Source organism: Podarcis pityusensis (assembly GCF_964106645.2).
Source record: "Podarcis pityusensis genome assembly, chromosome: 8".
NCBI lineage: Eukaryota > Metazoa > Chordata > Lepidosauria > Squamata > Lacertidae > Podarcis > Podarcis pityusensis.
In genome coordinates, this window is record NC_138033.1 from 18,251,176 (window position 1) to 18,273,233 (window position 22,058).

The following is a 22,058-nucleotide window of genomic DNA, read 5'->3' on the forward strand; positions in this document are numbered from 1 at the left end:
AGCTGGAAAAGCACTCCCAGAGACCTTCCACTGCAGGGAGCAGGTCTAAGTGCTGTGGACTCACAGCTTAGAGCTGTGAGCACCAAACTCAGTTCCAAAAGTCAGTGGAGCACAGCAGATCATGAACCACACAAATGACAGCTCTGAAGTATAACTTCTTTTATTCTCTATAGTTACTGCATAAACTAACTAAAGACTAATTGGAGACGCTGGACTGCATGAGTGTTACAGCTGCTTGATGAGGTCACCTTATCTATTTACAGATAACACTCAGACTCCCACAGGCTGGAGTGGAAGAAGCGATGAGCAAAATCCACCCCCTCCTTTCTGAAACATTGTCAGCAGATTCTTGCAATGGGAGGGGTGAAACATCCTCAATTAGTTGGTGTCACCATGTATATATTGTAGGCTATCTAATTGTAAATTAAGATACAATTCAGTAGTGATATAGAAGTGTTGTAATCATATTATTAGCCTACTGTGTTGCTTTGGGGTTGTTAGATTGTTCTGTTTGCAACACAGGGGATCTTTGTTGTTTATCCCTGGGGAACTGCCTGAGTCCTGCAAGAGCCCACCACCGATGCTTTCCCTGGGACCCCACTTTCTGCTCCCCCCAACCTGCCAGGGGCTCTGAGAACCACATTACAAAATTCGGAGGAGTGTGAATTTTGTAGAATGACTGTGTTTCGGTTGACATATTGTTTCAGAAAGTTCACATGAGATTTGCCTTTCAACATGAACTGAATCGGATTTCTCCCCCATCCCTATAAAGAACCCACAAAGGAAAAGCATAGTACTTGGAATCCAATGTCTGCATTACAGGGGAAGGGCTACAGCTCAGTGGTGGGTCATCTGCCTTGCATGCAGAAGGTCTCAGGTTCGATCCCCAGAAACTCTTAATAATGAATGCTCAGCAAGACCCTCATCTGAAATTCTGGAGAACCACTGCTAGCCAGTGTTGACAAGGTGTGGAGAATGTTTTTGTTATGTATCTCCACCCCACCCCTGCTGGTTGTCGAGTGCTTGGGAACCACAGCACAAGGGGCTTTCTCAGCCCTGCACTTGGCATTTGCAAAGCTGCTCATCAGCTCAATGACCATCAGGTGACCATCAGGTGATGGGCACCGAAGTCAAGCCTGCCAGCTGCAGGAATCGCTTGCATGAAGTGGGTTGCACTGAAATCACTGCTAAAACATAAGAAAAAGGGAACAACCAGGAGCTAACTTTAAGTTCCAGATTGTCCCTTTGTAGCCAGGTCAGTACATGCCCCACACTTAACATCCTAGATGGCTTCAGGTGTGGGGCAGGTGGGTGTGGTTTGTGAAAAGCAGCCTCATAGGCCAAATTGAGACTCCTGCTGGGCCAAATTTGGCACATGGTGAGCCACAGCTTCCCCACCCCTGGTGTAAACAATGCTGGGCCAAATGGTCTGATTCTGCAGTTTCCCTGGTTCCTAGGAGCACATCACTTGCTCTGCAAGCACAAGAACCTTCGCCTGCACATTGCTGGTTCATAGCATAAATGCCCAGTTTTGTTCCATGCCCATGCAACAAACAAATATACAACACCTCCTGAACATGCGGAAGGATGAAGGAAATATATTTAATTTCCTGACCTAGGGACTTGTCCCGGAAGATCAGTTTTTGACTGGAATTTAACCACTCACTATGAAGTCTCAGAGAGCCTATTATTCTGTGGTTTGTGGCTCTCAGCCAAAGCTCTCCCTGGGGAATATGCATTGCTTGTAAATCACTGTGTAAGTTTACATTGCCAGAGGATGGAGTTAAACAGAAACCTCCCCTGTGTTAGCTGAAGGTGTTAGACAAATAAAACACCTGACATTCTACTCACGTATATGAGATTCCCACTGAAGCCTGAAGACGTACACCTCAAGCCGCCCAGACCCAATGACCAAAGCAAACCATCCCTTTCTTGCCTCTTGGAACCCAGGAGGATATTGGTTGCAATTTTCATGTGGGTTTACTGCAAAAATAAAAATAAAAATCTGATTTAAATAATTGTATCTCCATCTAAAAATAAAGCCCTGTTCACTAGTCATTCGGACACACCTTCCTTCACAATACTCCAGTTGATTTAAAAAAAAATTAATTTATTTGTTTTTTTCAGATTAAAATTTTACAAACACATATCCAACATACAACATAAAACAAGATTCTAAAGAATCTCCTGGACTTCCCTCCTCCCCTTTGTGGGTCCTATTGTTAATCATTTCCTCCTGCATTTTTTATGATAATCCAAATATTTTACATCTCCATTGTGTCCAAAATTCACCATTAAACTACAAGTGTTATTCCTTTTTTTGTATATAATTTTATTAGTTTTCCATTTAATAATATACAATCATATCATTGTTATCCACTTTACCTCTCTGGCTCTTTAGAGCCCATTGACTTCCTTCCCTCCCGACTTATGGCTTTCAAAATCAACCTTTATATCATTGCATTTTATATGTTTTCCAATTCTAGTTTCACTCATTACAAAAATACATTAAAATGTAGGTTAAAATAAAAAGGGAGAAAGTTTCTCATTACGAGTCTTCAGAAAACCCTGCTAGTGATGTTAAATTGCTTACAGTAATCTTTCAAATACTGTATAAATTTACTCCAGTCCTTCTGGAATACTTGATCACGCTGGTTTTGGATTTTTCCTGACAGCTTCACCAGTTCTGCAAAGTCCATCATCTTCCTCTGCCACTCTTCTTTTGTTGGTACTTCTTGTTGTTTCCATTTTGGGGCTAAGAGAATTCTTGCCTCTGTTGTTGCATACATAAACAGTCTTTTCATCTTCCCTTGGTCACTCTTCACCCACTATACCCAATAAAAAGGCTTCTGGTTTCTTAACAAAAGTATTTTTAAACATTTTCTTTAACTCATTATATATCATTTCCCAGAAAACCTTTACCTCTTTGCAAGTCCACCTCACGTGGTAAAAGAAACCTTCCTTTTCTTTACATTTCCAGCACTCAATAGTTCTTGTCCTGTACATTTTAGCAAGTTTAGATATCTAAACTACAAATGTTATTCCAATCCTACTAACGATTTTAACGGTTTACAATGGTTTTTAAGATAGATTATAAATTTCCCCATTTCTTTTTAAAATTTTGATCTTCCTGATTTCTGATTCTTCTGGTCATTTTCGCCATTTCAGAATAATATTCCCGTTCAGTGTAGAGCACCTGCACCTACTTTGCATGCAGAAGGTTCCAGGTTCAATCCCTGCCATCTCCAGGTGAGGCTGGCAATGTCCCCTGCCTGAAATATTGGAGAGCTGCTGCTGGTCATTGTAGACCAGGGTTTCCCAAACTTGGGTCGCCAGTTGTTTGAGGACTACAATCCCCAGCTGGATATCCAAGTTTGGGAAACTCTGAAACACTGAGCTAAACCAACTAGTCTGTTTTTTTCCCTTCCAAAAATATATATCCCAATTCTGTTGATACTTCTCTGATACACAGTGAGGGGAAAGTTGTGGCTCCCCAGATGTTGTTGGACTCCCATCAGCCCCCGCCATTATGGGCAACAGCCAGTGATGATGGGAGCTGTTGTCCAAGAAGACTTGGAAGGTCACAGGTTCTCCATCCCTGTGGTAGGAAAAAGTAGTTTACAAGACATAGAGGTATTTAGCAAAGGGAGGGTTCATCTACATTTACCTTTTGTCCCGTGCTTCCTAGGCAAAGGTCTCACACTCTATGCCTGAGCAGATACTGGCTAAAAACACTGTGAGGTGCAGGGCCGGATTTAGGTTTGATGAGACCCTAAGCTACTGAAGGTAATGGGGCCCTTTATATGTACAGCTGTCCTTTGTTAACAACAAATGGTTGCTCTTTTTTGTGTTGAATATATGCTATATTGTAATTTATGGACCTAATAGGTATCTAAACCCATTTGCACATAACAAAATATGTATTTTATCAAAGTAATTGGTATAGAAATGAGCAAACCAGGCTAGGGAGCAGGCCCATTACTTACATCATAGGAGCCTACACAACACAAAAGACTGTTGTTGTATGTAGGTTTTATTTTATTTGTTTTGTATCTTATATTTTGGAAATGTACATCCAGATTTTTTTCCTTTAAATTTTTGGGGGGTCCCCAAGAGAGTGGGGCCCTAAGCTATAGCTTGTTTAGCTTATACATAAATCCGGCGTTGGTCATGTGGAACAGCCACCTGAGCTCCTTTGACAGAAATCACTTAGAAGAGTAGCCATCCTCTCTTAGAATTACAGAATCGTAGAATTGGGCCATGAGGGTCATCTAGTCCAACCCCCTGCAATGCATGTTTGCATCACACTTTTCCCTATAGGAGGGCTAGAGACTTTAAAAAAAGAAAAGAAAAGAAAGAAAACACACAGTTTGAGGCCTCTGCCCAGGGCCACCAATTAAAATCTTCGCAGGCACCCTGGTTCCTGCAAGCACCCCTTCAAAAGGCTGTGGGTCTGTGATGGGAAGTTTTGCTTCTGCACATGAGTCTGGCAAACCACTTTAAGCTAAAGCATTCTTTTCTCACAGAATGTTCAGCTCACATTGAGTTCATGAAACATTGTACCCTGACCTGTTCTTAATGCATGGTTGACCACATCTACGGAATGCGATGGTTATGCTCTTCTAAGTCTTGCTATATCAATCATTAGTTATAGTTTAAGTCTTGCTATATCAATCTTTAGTAATTGTTTAATAAGGAGGTTTTCACACCTGTCCAACTCTGTGTTCCCTTTCCCAACCTTTAATCTATTGATCATTAATGCCTATATTCAACCCTTGTATTGTATTCGTGTTAACCAATCAGCAACAAGCACATATGTGGCAATGCTGTAATATTCAATAAAAGGGACTCCCCGAGACATGCTCGGTAGATGCCTCCCATATGACACTGGTCACTCGTCTGTCGTTTATTTCAACCCAACAGGTCTGCAGGATATCAGACTAGTTCTACTTGTAAACTGTAGTTCCCAGGATTCACTGGGGGAAGTCATGCACTTCAAATAGCTCAGTTGCTTAGAGCATGGTGCTGATAACGCCAAGGTTGCAGGTTCAATCTCCGTAAGGGACAGCTGCATGTTCCTGTACTGCAGGGGGTTGGACTAGATGATCCCCAGGTTCCCTTCCAACTCTATGATTCTATGAAATGTGTGTTAAGTGTACTTCAAATGAATGGCATGGTGCATGTGGCCATAGTGGAGCACACACATCTGTAAATGTCATCCACCAAAGTGACCATGGCCAACTCAGTCCCTAGACTGAGCTGAGTCTCAGCCGCCCATTCCAAACCAACAGATTTCAGCGAGGTTCTTGCCAAGTTAAACAAAAAAGTGTGGAAGCCAAATTTCATGGGTTTGCGTAAGAGGAGGTTCAGGATTCCACTGGACTGATCCCAGAGTAGGAGTCTCAAGCCTGTATGGACCATTACATACCCCAGAGCCAACATTTGTTCATCATTATTTGCAAGAAGGGGAGTGGAAACAGATGGTGCCCTGAGGGAACAGCTGACAAATAGTGGTCTCCGTTGAACATAACAAAATAATTTATAATAATTGTGGAAACAAAAGGAAAATGTGAGCAAAAGGGAAGAAATGAATGAAGTGGGACGGTATTTGGGAAACTTAGAAAGATGGATATGAGTATTAATGCACCACTGTTATGAGATGCGGGTGACGCTGTGGTGTAAACCACTGAGCCTTGGGCTTGGCGGTTCGAATCCCTGTGATGGGGTGAGCTCCCATTGCTCGGTCCCAGCTCCTGCCAACCTAGCAGTTTGCAAGCACGCCCAAAAGTGCAAGTACGTAGATAAATAGGTACCGCTCTAGCAGGAAGGTAAATGGCATTTCAGTGTGATGCTCTGGTTTCTCCAGAAGCAGCTTAGTCATGCTGGCCACATGACCCGGAAAAAGTGTCTGCAGACAAATGTCAGCTCCATTGGCCAGTAAAGTGAGATGAGCGCCACACCCCCAGAGTTGTTTGTGACTGGACTTAACTGTCAGTGGCCCTTTACCTTTTTTTATTTTGAAACTGCGATATGTACTGTTGTATGTACAATGGTACCTCGGGTTACATACGCTTCAGGTTACATACGCTTCAGGTTACAGACTCCGCTAACCTGGAAGTAGTACTTCAGGTTAAGAACTTTCCTTCAGGATAAGAACAGAAATTGTGCTCCGGTGGTGCGGCGGCAGCGGGAGGCCCCATTAGCTAAAGTGGTGCTTCAGGTTAAGAACAGTTTCAGTTAAGAACGGACCTCTGGAATGGATTAAGTACTTAACCCAAGGTACCACTGTATTTGTATATGTGCTGCTTATTTTAGGGCACCTAGCATATTTTTATATTGCTTTATTTATATTTTATACTGCTTTATGCATGTATTTTATATGGCTATTTATTTTATATCGCTTTTATATAAAGCAATGTTTTGTGGGACACACCTTTTCTGCTGCATTTATACCGTTCTGTTTCATTTGGAACGGTTTTGTTTCGCAAATAATTGTAGCGGTTTTGTCTCTTTTTACAACTGTGGATTGTAGTCTGCCCTTGGACCTTATGGGGAAGAGTAGTCCAACTAGCTCTGTGGACTTAAGGTTGAAGAACACTGCTCTAGATCATATTGCTTCCTTGCCTTCTTGCTTGAACATCGCCATGAGTTTCCTACCAGACCTCTCACATCTCTGCATATTCCCAGAGTTAAAATCATGCCAACAAAGTGAAGTTCGCAACAACAACAACAAAAAAAGCTTTATTGATTCTTAAGCAAAAGTGCCATCATTTTATTAGGCAGTCAAAGTAAACTTGATAACAGGTTGAGCAACATTGAACTGTGAAGCCAGGGAATACGCCATACCAAGGAATTTTGCCCGAGAGCTTAAATGCAAAGTTTCTTCCAGAAGCAGCATAGGGAGGGGTTCATTTTGCTTCAGGCACCTTTTAGGCCTCACTAGAAGAGAAAATTGTGAAGAAGGCAATGTGAGTGTATTTATGTTTCAGTGAGAATCTTCACAATGCTTCCCGCAGCACTGTAGAATTTCATTTAACACGTAACGGCTCAATTTGCAATGACTTTGCTCTCTGAGTGTAATTAATCAATTACTCCTGGTTTTACAGCCTGCTTATTGCTACCAGATGCTATTTTTTCTGTCTGTAGGGAGTAACTGCCTGCCTGCCATCCAGCCTGCTCTCTGGGGAAAGGGCTGCATGGCAGGAGCTGCCTTGTCCTCCTGGCCCAGACACTGTCACCTTCTCTGCTCCTGGATTTGATCTGGGATGGAAGGATGTTTCCAGGGAGAGGCTGCTCTTTTTAAAAGACAAGAACTTAGAAAACTCCAAGACCCGTAACTTGAAGAGGTTGAGTCTGCTTTTCCATCCTTCCTCTTATTCCTGGTTTTGCCCCTTTTGTGTCATGACCTTTTAGACTGCAAGTCTGCAGGCAGGGATTTAATAACCAATTTTTGTAAATTGCTCTGAGTGCCTTTTTAGCTAATGAGCAACTTTCCATGGCCTTACGTCTGCTAAAAGACTGATACTGATACACTGGAAAGATAAAAGTGGTGCCTTGGTTTCCGGACGGCTTAGTTGTCGAACAAATCGGCTCCCAAATGCCACAAACCCCAGAAGTGAGTGTTCTGGTTTGCAAACATTTTTCAGAAGCCAAACATCCGACACAGCTTCTGCTTAAGTGCAGGAAGCTCCTGCAGCCAATCGGAAGCCGCGCCTTGGTTTCTGAACAGTTTCAGAAGTTGAACAGACTCCCGGAACAGATTAAGTTTGAGAACCAAGGTACCAGTGTACCATGCCCCCCTTTGAATGAAGAAGAGTTTGGATTTGATATCCTGCTTTATCACTACCCTAAGAAGTCTCAAAGCGGCTCGCAATCTCCTTTCCCTTCCTTCCCCACAACAAACACCCTGTGAGGTGAGTGAGGCTGAGAGACTTCAGAGAAGTGTGACTAGGCTAAGGTCACCCAGCAGCTGAATGTGGAGGAGCGGGGAATCGAACCCGGTTCACCAGATTACGAATCTACCACTCTTAACCACTACACCACACTGGCTCATGAAGGATAGAAGATATGACCACACTTGCAACATGCAAATGGATTGCTTTTAGACATAGAGTATGTATGAATATATACAATGATATTTGAAATCCATTTATTAAAAAAAGCAAAATGACTTCTTAATAGGTATATATACTTGTTAGAATAATTGCAACACTTACATGTCCTCTTTGGTCAAAGACCTTTCTCAGAGCCACTCACTTAGCACAGAATTCCTCCTCCTTCCAGACAGCAATGACCTCAGACAAGCTGCTTGCTACCTTCCCACTGGGCAGCTTCAGGTCATCAGCGCGATTTCCATTGAAGTTCCCACAGGAGGCACAGAGCTTTGCTGCCAGGCTTTTACAGACTTGCGTCTTCATTTCCCCACGAGGTCCGAGCAGAATTTTTACTTCAGAGGCCAAATGAATAGTTATCCCGTCTTGAGAGAGGCTCACGTGGGCATCTTCAGAGACCTTTGCTGGGAGCGTAATTTTGCGCCCATTAGCCTGAAGTGCAGAAAAGGAGGGAGAAAGGTTTTGGGTTAATGGGTGGAGCAGGGGAGGGAAACCTTTTCAGTCTGAGGGCCACAATCCCTTATGGGGGGCCACATGCCAGTGGTGGGTGGTAAAAGGTACCCCTGCCCGTACGGGCCAGTCTTGCCAGACTCTAGAGTTGTGCGCTCATCTCACTCTATAGGCCGGGAGCCAGCGCTGTCCGCAGACACTTCCGGGTCACGTGGCCAGCGTGACAAGCTGCATCTGGCGAGCCAGCGCAGCACACGGAGTGCCGTTTACCTTCCCGCTGGTAAGCGGTCCCTATTTATCTGCCTGCACCCGGAGGTGCTTTCGAACTGCTAGGTTGGCAGGCGCTGGGACCGAACGACGGGAGCGCACCCTGCCGCGGGGATTCGAACCGCCGACCATGCGATTGGCAAGTCCTAGGCGCTGAGGTTTTACCCACAGTGCCACCCGCGTCCCTGTGGTGGGTGGGACCAGAGGCAAAAGAGCCGAGGCAATGAATGGCTGCACACTTATCTTTGTATAAAAGGTAAAGGGACCCCGACCATTAGGTCCAGTCGTGACCGACTCTGGGGTTGCGGCGCTCATCTCGCTTTACTGGCCGAGGGAGCGGGCGTACAGCTTTCAGGTCATGTGGCCAGCATGACTAAGCCGCTTCTGGTGAACCAGAGCAGCACACGGAAACACCGTTTACCTTCCCGCCAGAGCGGTACCTATTTATCTACTTGCACTTTGACGTGCTTTCGAACTGCTAGGTTGGCAGGAGAAGGGACCAAGCAACAGGAGCTCACCCCATCGCGGGGATTCAAACCGCTGACCTTCTGATCGACAAGTCCTAGACTCTGTGGTTTAACCCACAGCGTAGGCTATAATTATGTTAATTATGGTTTTTTTATATGTTGGAAGCAGTCCAGAGTAGCTTGGGCAACTCAGTCAGTCAGACAGGGTATAAATAATAAAAGGATTATGATGATGATTGAATATGATGTCCCTTCTCTATTGTCCATCTAGGCAACCAATATGCATTATTCCTGCTGAAGGGATATGATAAGAGGTGTGGCCAAGGAAGGGGGAATGACCCAGGAAGAGTCCCATGGGCCAGATAGAGAGGACTGGATGGCCTCAGTTTACCCTCCCCTGCTTTGGTCAATGTGGTGATCTCTGGATGCTGCTCAACTACAATTCCCAGCGTCTCTCACCTTGGCCAGGATGGCTAGTTGCTTAAAGAAGCCTGTTGCTCTGTTGGTGAAAGCCTAGCAAGGCATTGCACTTGGGCAGCACACATTAAAGCAGAAAGTATTTGGCTGACGTCTACTCAGGGTAGATCCACTGAAATGAATGAACCTAAGGTAGTCCTGTCCATTGTGTGTGACTAACATTGGACGCAAACCAGGATCCTGCACCGGGAACTTACCCATGCCTCCTTGTTCGGTTTTACAGTGAGAAACAGGCATTTGAAAAATACATGTATCTTTGTCACTGCTGGCAAATCCCAGCCGTTGTGTTTGTCGACAACTGCCACGATCTTGAACCAAGAGGGGTCACTGCCATTGCAAAGGGTTGCAACCTCGTAAGCCCCTAGATACAGAATTTTCCCAGAGACACCGTCAAAGGAAGTCACGTGTGCTCCAGGGAGGACGGCACACTCTCCGTTCGGCCTTATGCAACTGCGCACACCGTTATGGAGGGCACAGATTTCTCCTTGCTGGCAACTGTTTTCTGCACAAACCAGTTGGCCTGATGGGCGGCAGGTACATTTTTTCAAGCAGTCTTCTGAGACAATATTCTCTCCAGCCTGTAAGATTTACAGCCCAAGAGAGAGGGAGGGGAGAAAAAAGGATTAAAATTTAAATGCAAATGTTTTAAAATATTATTATTATTAATTCAACATGTACAAGCCTGAGTACTTAGAATTACCTCTATAAAGCTACAATCTAGCACACCATTGCTGCATAAATGATAAATCAACAGGAAAATAGATATTAAAATAGGTCACATTTTGTACTTTAATACATTTACTCATACTATTTTTGCATGAACTTCATGCCATGCTAATCAATGGATGTGAAACTGACATAGACCAGAAATAGACAGATATAGCTATCCCTGTTAACAACAGAGACATTCAATGGGGCAGAGAATAGGGAAGAATCTAATCTGTATTCTTCAAAGGGTGCAGACTTATATGCCATAGCATGCTGCATATAACATTATCAGGATCACGCAAAGTCCCAGAAGCCTTTCAGATTTTTCTGGCCCCTTGTCAAAGTCCAAAATGGAAGCAAATAACTCCCCCTCCCCAAATACAGTGGGCAGGTCTGGACTCAGTCCATCCATCCTCTCACTAACTCCTTTGTGCTCAACATGTTTGGAGGTGAAACCCTGTTCTTCAGGGGTTAAATAAAGCTTTGTTATACAGCTGAGGTTATATAGCTCTGTTGGAGCACAGCCTGGACAAGGAATAGAGTGCCCATCTGTCCTCCTTTGCAGTCCTCTCTTTGAAGGCATACTCTATTTGAAGGTCTGTCTACTGTCCAGTATAAAGAATCATAAAAAGGGAAAACAGGAGTTATTGCCCATCAACAGTTCAGTGCAGATCAGTGGTGTGCTGTCAGCGGACTAGGCTAGTCTCTTAAATGTTCCCCTGCCACCTCCTTCCTGAGTCCCGGGAAGTTTCTGCCCAGCTTAGGGAGGGAGGCACGATGCTCACCTGCACTATGTCTCCCCCCACATCACCCTCACAAGGTGGCACCTCTGGCCCTAACTGTCCCCCTAAGAAAAAATTCACCACATGCCACGGGTGCAGATCACCTGGTCGCAGCCTCTCCCACTCTGGCGCAATGTATTGTATTCCTACTTAAATGATACTAATTATTTCAGATGTTGAGTTTTCTTGTGTCCATCATCTCCAAGGATTTTCACACAGCCAGTTGCTTATTACAGATTCCACCTCTTGGCTCCTCAACTCCCCAAGGAGGAAAGTGCTTTTCTTATCAAAGGTTTTCTGCTGTGATGTGCAGGCCTTCTTAGTTACCTTTGTTATAACCTCAGATCTCCCTCGCCACCCATCTCTTTCTCCTTCCCAGCTGTTCCTCTCACATCTGCTTCCCTCAGCCTCCCTCCTTGGCCTCTGCAACAGCTAGCTTTCTCTCGCTGTCCTCCCTCTCTCCTTTAGTAATCTGCCCCATCAGTTTTGCTGGGCCAGAGGCTGCCTCCCTCTATTCTTATTGTATCTCCTTTGCTCCACAATCTTGGCCTTTATCAGCAACTCTTTCTCCTTTTTGTCTCTCTGTGTTTTGCTGCTGCTGTCAGCCTCACCAGCTGTCCTTTATGAGGCCGAGGTGGGTGTGAGAAGGTGACAACCACCCCTTTGACATGGTGTGCTCCTTCAAGCCTCTCACCTACAAGCATGCATATACATTCACCTATGTTACTGTTGTGGAAATTTGAGTTCAGCACAAAGCAATGCAAGAGTGGCAATCCGAAGGAGGGAAGAGATACTAGCCCTTGCAGACTCACTAAGGGCTCATGTAGACTTCCGCTTGTCCCTTGCCTAGATGTTTTCCACTTGTCCTATGCTTTCCAAGCTGTTTTGCCTTTGCATCACCTTTCCCCCTTGGAAAACCCTTTCTATAATGCTAAATTGGAGCAATCTGCAATCTGCAGAAAACCTAACTGCCATTTGTTCCAATTTAGCGCTAAACTGTGGGTTTTCCTGGTGGAAAGGGGCAGGGCAAAGGGAAGTGTGGGTGAGCTCTTAAAGTGGCACACACATACGCACAGACACAACGGTTTCCACAAGTGCTGGACTTACCTTGATGTAGTGCCCGTCATGCACGCAGCCACAGTTCTCCATTGCCACACACCTGTCGCCGTCAAACAGGTAGCCACTGTCACATTGACAACCTTCAAAGCATTTCTTTGAGCATTGGCCTGGAGTGGACAAGCTGGTACAGGTGGAACCACAGGTCCTTGTACACAACTCGTAGTGGCTGTTGGGTGGGCAAGTGAGAGCTGAAAAGAAGGGGAGAGAGGACCAGGGGTTATAGGAGGCAGGAATGGTCCAGGCAGGTATAGCTAACCATTCTTAAATTCTGAAGCTTTTCATCCATATAGGACACCCCTCCACTCACCGTTCCATCTCTGGCTGCTTTACTGTCCCGTATCAGGGCTTATTTTTAAGGGCAGCAATAAAAGGACATAGGTGCTGCATCGTCAAAATGAGGGTTGGATAAGCAGGCCAGATCTTTATTTTCCCCAACCCCGCAGGACAACTTTGACAGGTGAGTGGGACCTCCTACCTGCCCATCATCTGATGTCATAATGATGTCAGGTGCTTCACACGTGTCAAAGTTGAAAGAGCTTGCAAAGCGCTTTGCCTAGTGTGTCCCAAACACCCAACAATCTGCAAATTGACACAGGACTGGGAATCACACAGTGCTTCCAGCTGGTGGTGGAGCATTTGGAAAGCACTTGCACAAAGCGATTTGTAAGTCCTGTGCTCAGTGCTTGTCAAATGCCAGGCACAATGTGCAAATCTTGCAAAGCTCTTCCAAAGCTCCTGGAAAACCATGACTCAGTTAGCAGTGCCTGCAAAGCCCCTTTTGGCCAAGCCTCATTCTTACCTGTGCCACACCTGACATCATAGCTGATATCAGGTCTATGCAGGGCAAGTGGGTGTAGTTTAACCAAAATGGCTTAATAGGCCAAATGGAGCAGTGTGGAGGGTCTCATTTCTCACCCTGATCTAAATGCCAGGCCCTTCAAGTGTCCCTATTTTCCAGGGACAGTCCCGGATTTACAGAAGCCATCCCAGTTTCTGATATGATCCCAGAATGCCTTGCTTTTCTTTAGGACATCCCTATTTTCATCCCTATTCATTGGAGGGAATGGAGTTATGTGACCACTGAGCCAAGGAGATAAGTAACTATACAACCTTTAGAAGACATCTGAAGGCAGCCCTGTATAAGGAAGTTTTTTTAAAAGTTTAATGTTTTATTGTGTTTTTATATATGTTGGAAGCCACCTTGAGTGGCTGGGGCAACCCAGTGAGATGGGTGGGGTATAAATAATAAAATTGTTGTTATTATTATTATGGAGCAGGACATCCCTATTTTCATTGGAGAAATGTTGGAGAAGATGAAATGCTGATTTAAATGTTGACCATGTTCTCCCATTGTGCTCCTCCCAATGGCATATATCAAAGTGGCTGTCTATTCTGTTACAGTGGAGTAGCCAATATGGTGCCCTACGGTTGTTTTTGGACTCCAGTTCCCATCAGCCCAAATCAACATGGTCAATGGCCAGAGTTGTTGGGAGCTGTAGTCCAGCAGCATATGCAGGGCAACATCTTGTCTAATATAGCAGAATGAATATTTTAAGCATCAGTGTGAGTGGGTGGGATAAAAAAGAAGGTGGTACTTCAGGTTACTGAGCAAACTTACGGCAGAAGCTGTTTGTTCTCCAGGCTCCAATTGTAACTCCTGCAGCCTGACATACAGTGACGTAGGCCTGGATGCTCCTACAGAGAGTTTCTCTGGCACCATTGGCTGCACACATGTCATACAGACAGTGGTTGAAGAATTCGGCAGGGTCTACCAAGGAGTGACAGTTCCTGAAGGGGCCGGATTTGGCTTGGATCATTCCGCAGGAACTCTCAGGTCGGTACGGCGCTGTCTTGGCTGCATCACAGACGGGGCATTTATCTCCACAGCCATCAGAGCATCTGACACCATCAATGGGAACCTTCCAAGAGGCCCCAAACTCGATCACATTCTGGGTGCTTTTCCCCGTAGGTAGAGTAAAGTCATCGGTCCTGTCACTGTTGAAATTACCGCATAGGCCAGTGACATGTCCCTGGTAGTTACTGGGGACAGACACCAAGATGTACGAAAAGGTATCAAAAAGGACTTTGAGACCAAAGTCAGACTGGACAATGATATTATTGCCTTCCTGGTTGGCCCAGAGTTTCCCATCCTTTGTCTTCATGGGCAGCGTGTAGAGCTGTCCATCCACCTGCATTAACCACAGAGAAGGTGACCATGTAAGGTGACAGTTTTAAATTACTATTATTTATTATTAAATGGATTTATCAACCACATTTTGGGGGGGGGGGGATACCTCCTAACACAGTTTTTGAACTAAGGGTGTCTGCAGGCTGCTACTATTTTGCAAGAGGGATTCAAACACATGCCAGAAATTTAAGTTTACTTAATTGAAGCAGATTAAAGTACCTTTCTCCCCAGGGCAAGAAATCCATTTTTTTTAAAAATGGACTTTTTTCAGGTAGGAAAGTGATGGGGAAAATGTGTGGAATGAGCAAATGTTTAACAGGAAGATGTGTAAATGCCCCTCAAGCAAATTAGGATGAATACTCGGGGACATATGACCTGCCTGAAAACAAATCAGAACAAATGCTCAGTGAAGATCAGACATAGTCTAGCCACCGCACAAGATTGTATGAGAAAATCAGGATGGATGATGCGCCTTTGGTCAGGGCGCAGCCTGACTCCCTCCTCTGGCAACCTGCACAGAATTTTGCTTAACGGTTGCCATTAATTTGATTTTAATTAATTTTTATAATGAAATGTTTTTAGAATGTTGGATTATTTGATTGTTTGATTATTTGATTGTTGTTAGCTGCCCTGAGCCCGGCTTTGGCTGGGGAGGGCGGGATATAAATAAAATTTATTATTATTATTATTATTATTATTAATGAGGTCATCTGAAGGAACCCTATATCAACACAGTATTGATGCATCAAGTATGACTATATCAAATATATCAAAGCACAATATCAAAACCCCTTTTAAATGTTTCCTTCAACAAAACCATTAAAAGCGAGCATGAAACATACAATAATAATAATCCAGCAATACTCTAATATTTCAGAGCCAGGCCATACAATACCATTACTACAGCCCAAGTCATAATTTGTTAGCTACTAAAGACTACAGTCAAAAGGGAAATCCTTAAGGTCTATTTGAAAGAACTAAGGGATGGAGCTTGCCAGTTCTCACTCAGGATCAAATCCCACAGCTATTGTACAATTGCATGAGCACATGTGCAAAATCCATGCAGCCATACCCTCAGTGTCTCCACTTAGCAGGAGCAACAGCTACAGAATACCGAGGGGAAAGCAGAGAGAGGTTTTCCTCTCCTCCCCTTCTCCCCTCCCCATCACACTTGCTTGCAGTGTGATGGGGCAGAAATTTGGTCTTCTTTGCATTTGAATGGCAAACTCCTGAATTTGCACCTCCCAAAAACAATACATGAAGTGAAATGCAGCTTCTCTAAGAAATGATCAATTCTCCAGATTTTACAATGCAGTTCTCCAACCAATGCATGTGTACAAAAACGCATATATTTGGGGAAAATGTTCATAAATGTAATTTACTGGCCAGAATAACATATGAAAATACATTCTGTTGGGGAACGTTGCTTGCCAAAATGTATATGTTATTTATTTTATTATTTAAAGAAGTTTTTTTTTCCATTTTTTTTCATCATATTTTATTATTTAAAGAAGTTATAAACCGCTTAATATTTTAAAAATCTTTGAGCAATCGAGACTGCGTATCACTAAAATGTTGATGGATTTCTATGAAGATTTTTTTTAAAATTAAAAAATCACATATTGCTGCAGAAATCCGGAGAACTGAACTTGGGGGAAATGAGAAATGGAGAGAAAACAAAATTAGCAGATTAGTCAGTATCTACTGATAGGGAACGGGACACGGATGGCGCTGTGGGTTAAACCACAGAGCCTAGGACTTGCCGATCAGAAGGTCGGCGGTTCGAATCCCCGTGACGGGGTGAGCTCCCGTTGCTCGGTCCCTGCTCCTGCCAACCTAGCAGTTCAAAAGCACGTCAAAGTGCAAGTAGATAAATAGGTACCACTCCGGTGGGAAGGTAAACAGCGTTTCTGTGCGCTGCTCTGGTTCGCTAGAAGCGGCTTAGTCATGCTGGCCACATGACCCGGAAGCTATACGCTGGCTCCCTCGGCCAATAAAGCGAGATGAGCGCCGCAACCCCAGAGTCAGTCACGACTGGACCTAATGGTCAGGGGTCCCTTTACCTTTTTACTGATAGGGAACGGGGGACAATGGGAGAGGAAGTTCTCCCCAGGGCTCCTGAAACTGTAGGTGAACTGTGTCACCATTTCTACCATGAAGAGACAAAACCTGGAACAGGACTTACCTTGAGCTTCCATTTCATCGCCCTCTCAATGACAGCGGTGTATCCATGAAAAGAGACTATAAGCGTCTTGGTCAGTGACCTGTCATTCTCCACCAACACCGAGAAGTTTGCCAGCTGAGAATTCTTTCCTTGCAATTTAGCCAAAGTATAAGTGCAGGTTCCTTGGAAGTTGTAGGCCCGTCCATCAAAAGTTATGTAGTGGGAGCCCAAAGCCAAACTGCATTTTCCGCACCCTACCGCATGGCAGCCTGGGACACCATCCTTCACCCTACATTTCTCGTGGGGCCCACAGGAGATTTTCTGGCATTTGACAACTCCATTGTCTGCACATTGGCATCGTTCCTGGCAAGAGGAACCAGGGTAGAAAACCTCTCCCTTCTTGTAGTAGTTGCCCTGGTGCTCACAGCCACAACTGCCAACAGGGACACACTGGTCCCCACTCAAGACAAACCCAGGCTTGCAATAGCATCCTTCCTTGCAGGACGTCACACACCCCTCAGGAGCCGAGAGACCACGGCAAGTGGCAGGGCAGCCGTTTCCGCAGAGCTCGTAGCGAGAGTTGGGTGAGCAGGCAAGGCCTGGAAGAAAGGACAAAAACAGAATGTGGGGAATTTCAAGCTAGCATGTAAGTTATTTTGGCAGACACCTGGTTCTTTGGACACCTGGAGTTGAATAGGTCTGTTGTGCTCTGTTGCAGATTCTGTCTACAGTGACATCTGCTGGTTAGAGCAAATCCTAGTCTGACTAAAAAACAGCTTTCTCATATGGCAAGCTTGCGACTTCGTGCATTTAACTTGTGCACATTCAGCTTTATGCTCTTGGCAAATAAGAATAAATAAATGAAATGGGGGGGAGGGGGCTGGGGTTCCAGGAAGAATGACTTTGGCAATCCCACACGCCATTAATAATATTTATTTATTTATTTATTTATTTATTTATTTATTTATTTTACCCCTCCCATCCAAATGTGTTTTGATTATACACAATTTGACTCTTGGTGCGATCCCCAGAATGTAATCCCTGCATAAGTTGTGGGCTTACTGTATTTCCCATGTTACTGGCATAGTTGAACAACATGGATGTCTGTCTGTGCAAATACTACTATCATTACTACTATTACTACCTGGCTTTGTTCTGCAACACCTAAAATTGCTGAACAATATCAAGCACAGATATTAAAGATGTAACACCATTCATAGTGTCTAGATGGATCAGACTAAGATCGATAGTGCTGCCCAGCTGTTCGCTGGGATCAAGACTAAAAATTGGACAGATGTGAACCAGGGGCATGAATGATCAGGGTTGAAATGAAATTGATGTGGAGATCAGTAAATTCAAAACACTTGAAATCTAATGCCAAATTTCTTATATGACCTTTTTAACAGAGTGGATCTTTCAGGTGGATCTGAATTCTTAAGTGGTCTGTACATGCCAGGACATAAATGTTGGCTGACAAATCCAGAGGATCAAACAAATTAAAAATATTCCAAGTAGTCTTTGAAATCTATACACTATGGGTTGCATCCAACTAAGTTGTACTCAGAGTTTCCCCACTGAAATGAATGGACCTGAGGTAGAATTTCTGATATTTATAGTTAGTCTGCTCTGAGCATGACTCAAGTTAGTACTGAAATAAAAACACTTGGAGAGAGGAGAAATTTTACTTCCAAACCTCAAATTTTACACTTGTCAAGGTTTTGTGCAATTTGTTTTCAGCTCATGCACCTTTACATTTGGCACACAACTCCCTACAGCAAAACATGGTAGGGGTGAAAGGTACTTGGTTTAATCCCTAGTATATCCAGATACAACTAGAAAAGGGCCCCTGTCTGAGATGCTAGCGAATGCTCTGACTTGGCATTAGGTTGCTCCTCATATTCCTATGCTAAAGCAGCACCAGGAGGTGATACTTACTGCAGAAATTGTTAGATCTCCATGGTTCAATCACAGCTCCCAGGTCCTGACACGCTGCCACATAAACACCAATGGCATCACACAGAATGCTGTGCCGGCCACGATACTGGCAGACGTCAAAGATGCAATCAGTGAAGTAGGGCGTTGGGTCGATGAGCTGATGGCATTGCCTGAATGGTCCGTTCTTTTTGATGAGGACCCCACAGAATCGGTCACCCTTATAGGGGAGTTTCTGTGCCTCTTCACATGGTGGGCAATTCTCTGCGCAACCTGGTGTACAACCAGGGACCTCTGCCACCTTCCAGCTCTCTGCAAATTGGGATATGCTAGACGTTTGTCTCCCATCCTTCATGATGAAGTCATCATTGGGGTTCAAGTTGTTGTTGCCACAGAGGCCACCAACGGCATTGGCATATGCACTGGGTACAGTGACTCTGGCGTAGCTGTTCCAGTCGTAGGTGACAATCAGGTCAAAATCAGTCTTGATGAAGCCATGAACACCACTGATATAAGCCTTTATCTTGTCTCCTTGGTAGAAAGGCAGGTTCACAAAAATGCCATTAACCTGGAATGTGATGCAAAGGAACCATCACCAGTGCTATAGTAAGTATCCAACATTGGTGAACACCAGTCATCCAAATAAGTAGACACAGTTAAATTAATGAGCATGACTGAATTATATCCATTAATTTCAATGGGTATATTTTGAGTAAAACTATCACCGCTGTCAAAATGCAAGAGCTACTTCAATGAGTGTAAATTGTATTTTGCTGTGGCAGCACCTGCACTTTGAAACCTCCCGCCCCTTGACATCAGGTAGGTAACTTTTCTGTATTTTTTTTGGTGCTGGTTTAAAACAATTTGGCTTAGGCAAGCTTAGTAAGACGCATAGATGGTGACTTGCTGTAAATTCACTTAAGTCTACTATTAATTTTAAGCATTTTTAAAAGTGTTAATCAGTTGTAGCTAACTGTTCCATTATTTCATGTAAACCACCCAGAGGTTTCATTACAATCAAGTGGTGTGTAACTTCTGTGAAATAAATGAAAAGTTTACAACATTGGCTAGCCCCCACCCCCCACCCCTGGAGCCACAGGCACCATTTAAAAGGATCCTGTAATGATCCAAGGAACCAACACAATGATCCAACTATTGCCCATGTCGGTACCTGGATTCTTTGTGGATACTCCTGGCTCAACATGATGGTTGCATTGTAGACTTTCAGAGTCACCACCTTGGTGTAGGAAACATCTGTGTTGCTGCTCCGGTGGTTGTTCTCCACACTGACAGTGAAAGGCCTGAGAGTCGGGTCCTTAGAGGAGAGCCCAGCCAGCTGGTAGATGCAGGTACCCATGAAGTCAAATTTCTTCCCATCAAAGGTGGTATAGTGAGGGTCCCCAGTTGCTATGCATGTAGCAGAAACACTGGGGTGACAGCCCCGGACACCGTTGACCACAGTGCACTGCTCACTGGCTTTGCAGCCAGCTGGTTTGCACACCACGATGCCCAGGGTGGCATCACATGTGCAGCGGGAACCACAGGTCTCATCAGCCCAGAATTCTTCTCTAGGTTTGTAGTAGAGCCCATTGTAGGTGCAGCCACAGCTCCCAACAGGCACACACTTGTCGACGCTGAGGACGTAGCCATCGTTGCACTGGCAGGTTTCCACGCATGGCTGTTTGCAGGCAGAGGGAGCATTGCGGTCGGCGCAGCTGGCAGGGCAGGCATTGCCACAGAACTCATAGTGGCTATTCTGAGGGCACGGCAAGGCTGTAAGGAGGAGAACAGCGGGGGTCTTAAAACTGAGAGAATGCGCTAAAGCTTCACGTTGGCAAAAGCTGATGTAATTAATGTTAGACGTACAGGTACTTTGGAAATTTATGGATGAAACAAAGCTGCTCTTTGGTGTAGTAGAGGGTCCCAGCATAAAATAAGATTCAGCTGTCAGCTTCTGTATATATACATGTTAAACAGAATGGGGAACAAGATGGAACCCTGTGGGACACCACAGGCAACTCCCATGGCACTGAACAGAAGCCTCCCATGACTACTTTCTTGAAATGGCCCCAAAGATAGGAGCAGAAACACTGAAGTACAGTGCCACTAAACCTCCACCTCCCTGAGATGCTGCAGAAGGATCCCAGGGTCAACAGTATGGAAAGCCACTGAGATATCAAAATCAAGGAGAATGAGCAGGATTGCACTCCCTGCATTCAGTGCCATGACCTGGCCTGAAGCCAAACCAGAATGGTTCCAAGTAATCAGCTTCCTCCAACATGCATGAAGCTAGACCGCCGCCACCTCCCCAAGCACCTTGCCCAGAAAAGAGATATTTGCTACTGGCTGATAGACATTGTAGAACTTCTGGTACCTCGCCCTTCTCCAGTGTAGCATTAATCACTCCTTGGACCCACCTGGTCAATCCCTTACGGCTTGTTTGAAGAAGCCAAGATGGGCAAGCGCGAAGGAGGCAGGTGGTCGGCTGTGCTTCTTCAAACAGCATGTCCATATCCACAGGCTGCAATAATCTATAGGCCTTACTGAGATGACTAAGCTATTGTGTTTCTGTATAGAGGAAGAGCACTCACCACAGCCAGAGGTTGTCCTCCAATCATATATGGTGGCACCCTCTTTCCTACAGGTTTTAGCATAGGCCTCCAAGGCCTGGCAAAGCATTTTCTTGGTCCCTCCGTTGAGACACACATCATAAATACAACTATCAAAGAAGTCATCTGGATTCACTTTGGCATGGCATTCTCTGAAGGGCCCCCCTGAGGTTTGGCTGATCAGCCCACAGTAATCTTCCTTTCCATACCGCTCCCTCTTGCTCTCATCACATGTTGGGCAATTCCCTTGGCAGTGATCCCAACAAAAGGGGTCCCCGTCTTTGACTTTCCAGCTGCTGGCCCAGCTTTCGATGGAGGAAGCCTTTGTGCCATTGGGGTAGGCCATGTCATCTGCAGGGTTTTGATTGAAGTTTCCACACAGTCCGCAAATGGCCCCATAGTAACTACTGGGGATTGTGATAAGCAGATACCAGTTATAGTCATATGATACTTGGAGGCCGAAATCTGTTTGCAGGATAGCATAGGAACCACTCTGGTACAGCTTGATCTTACCATCTTCAAGGGTCAGTGGCAGGCTGGTAATGATGTCATTTAACTAAAGGCAGAATGGCAAGACAGAACACACACAGGAATTATTGGAGGCTTTTTAGACACCGTGCCATACAATCCCACAAAGCTTTAGGTTGCAGTTCCAACTGCACATACCTGGGACTAAGCCCCATTGAATTCAATATGACTCATATCTGAATAGATTTGGTTAGAATTGTGTTGTTTGATGTTAAAGTTGTCATTGGGACCAGTAGCTGTATATGCAGTAGCAGCG

General features: G+C 44.7%; 1 protein-coding gene across 1 annotated transcript in view; it reads right to left on the reverse strand.

Moving 5' to 3' along the window:
* Nucleotides 1-6,718: 6,718 nt before the first annotated feature.
* The window catches only part of LOC308484065 (IgGFc-binding protein-like), a 34,295-nt gene continuing 18,955 nt past the window's right edge, over nt 6,719-22,058 (reverse strand). Inside the window, exons 11-19 of the mRNA XM_081018564.1 lie at nt 21,257-21,830; nt 19,837-20,438; nt 18,669-19,233; nt 16,755-17,332; nt 14,000-14,570; nt 12,370-12,569; nt 9,970-10,350; nt 8,217-8,543; nt 6,719-6,939 (exon numbers count right to left, since the gene is read on the reverse strand). Of these exons, the coding sequence (XP_080874690.1) occupies nt 8,253-8,543; nt 9,970-10,350; nt 12,370-12,569; nt 14,000-14,570; nt 16,755-17,332; nt 18,669-19,233; nt 19,837-20,438; nt 21,257-21,830 (3,762 nt within the window). The 3' untranslated portion in view covers nt 6,719-6,939; nt 8,217-8,252. The remainder of the gene's footprint in view (nt 6,940-8,216; nt 8,544-9,969; nt 10,351-12,369; nt 12,570-13,999; nt 14,571-16,754; nt 17,333-18,668; nt 19,234-19,836; nt 20,439-21,256; nt 21,831-22,058) is intronic.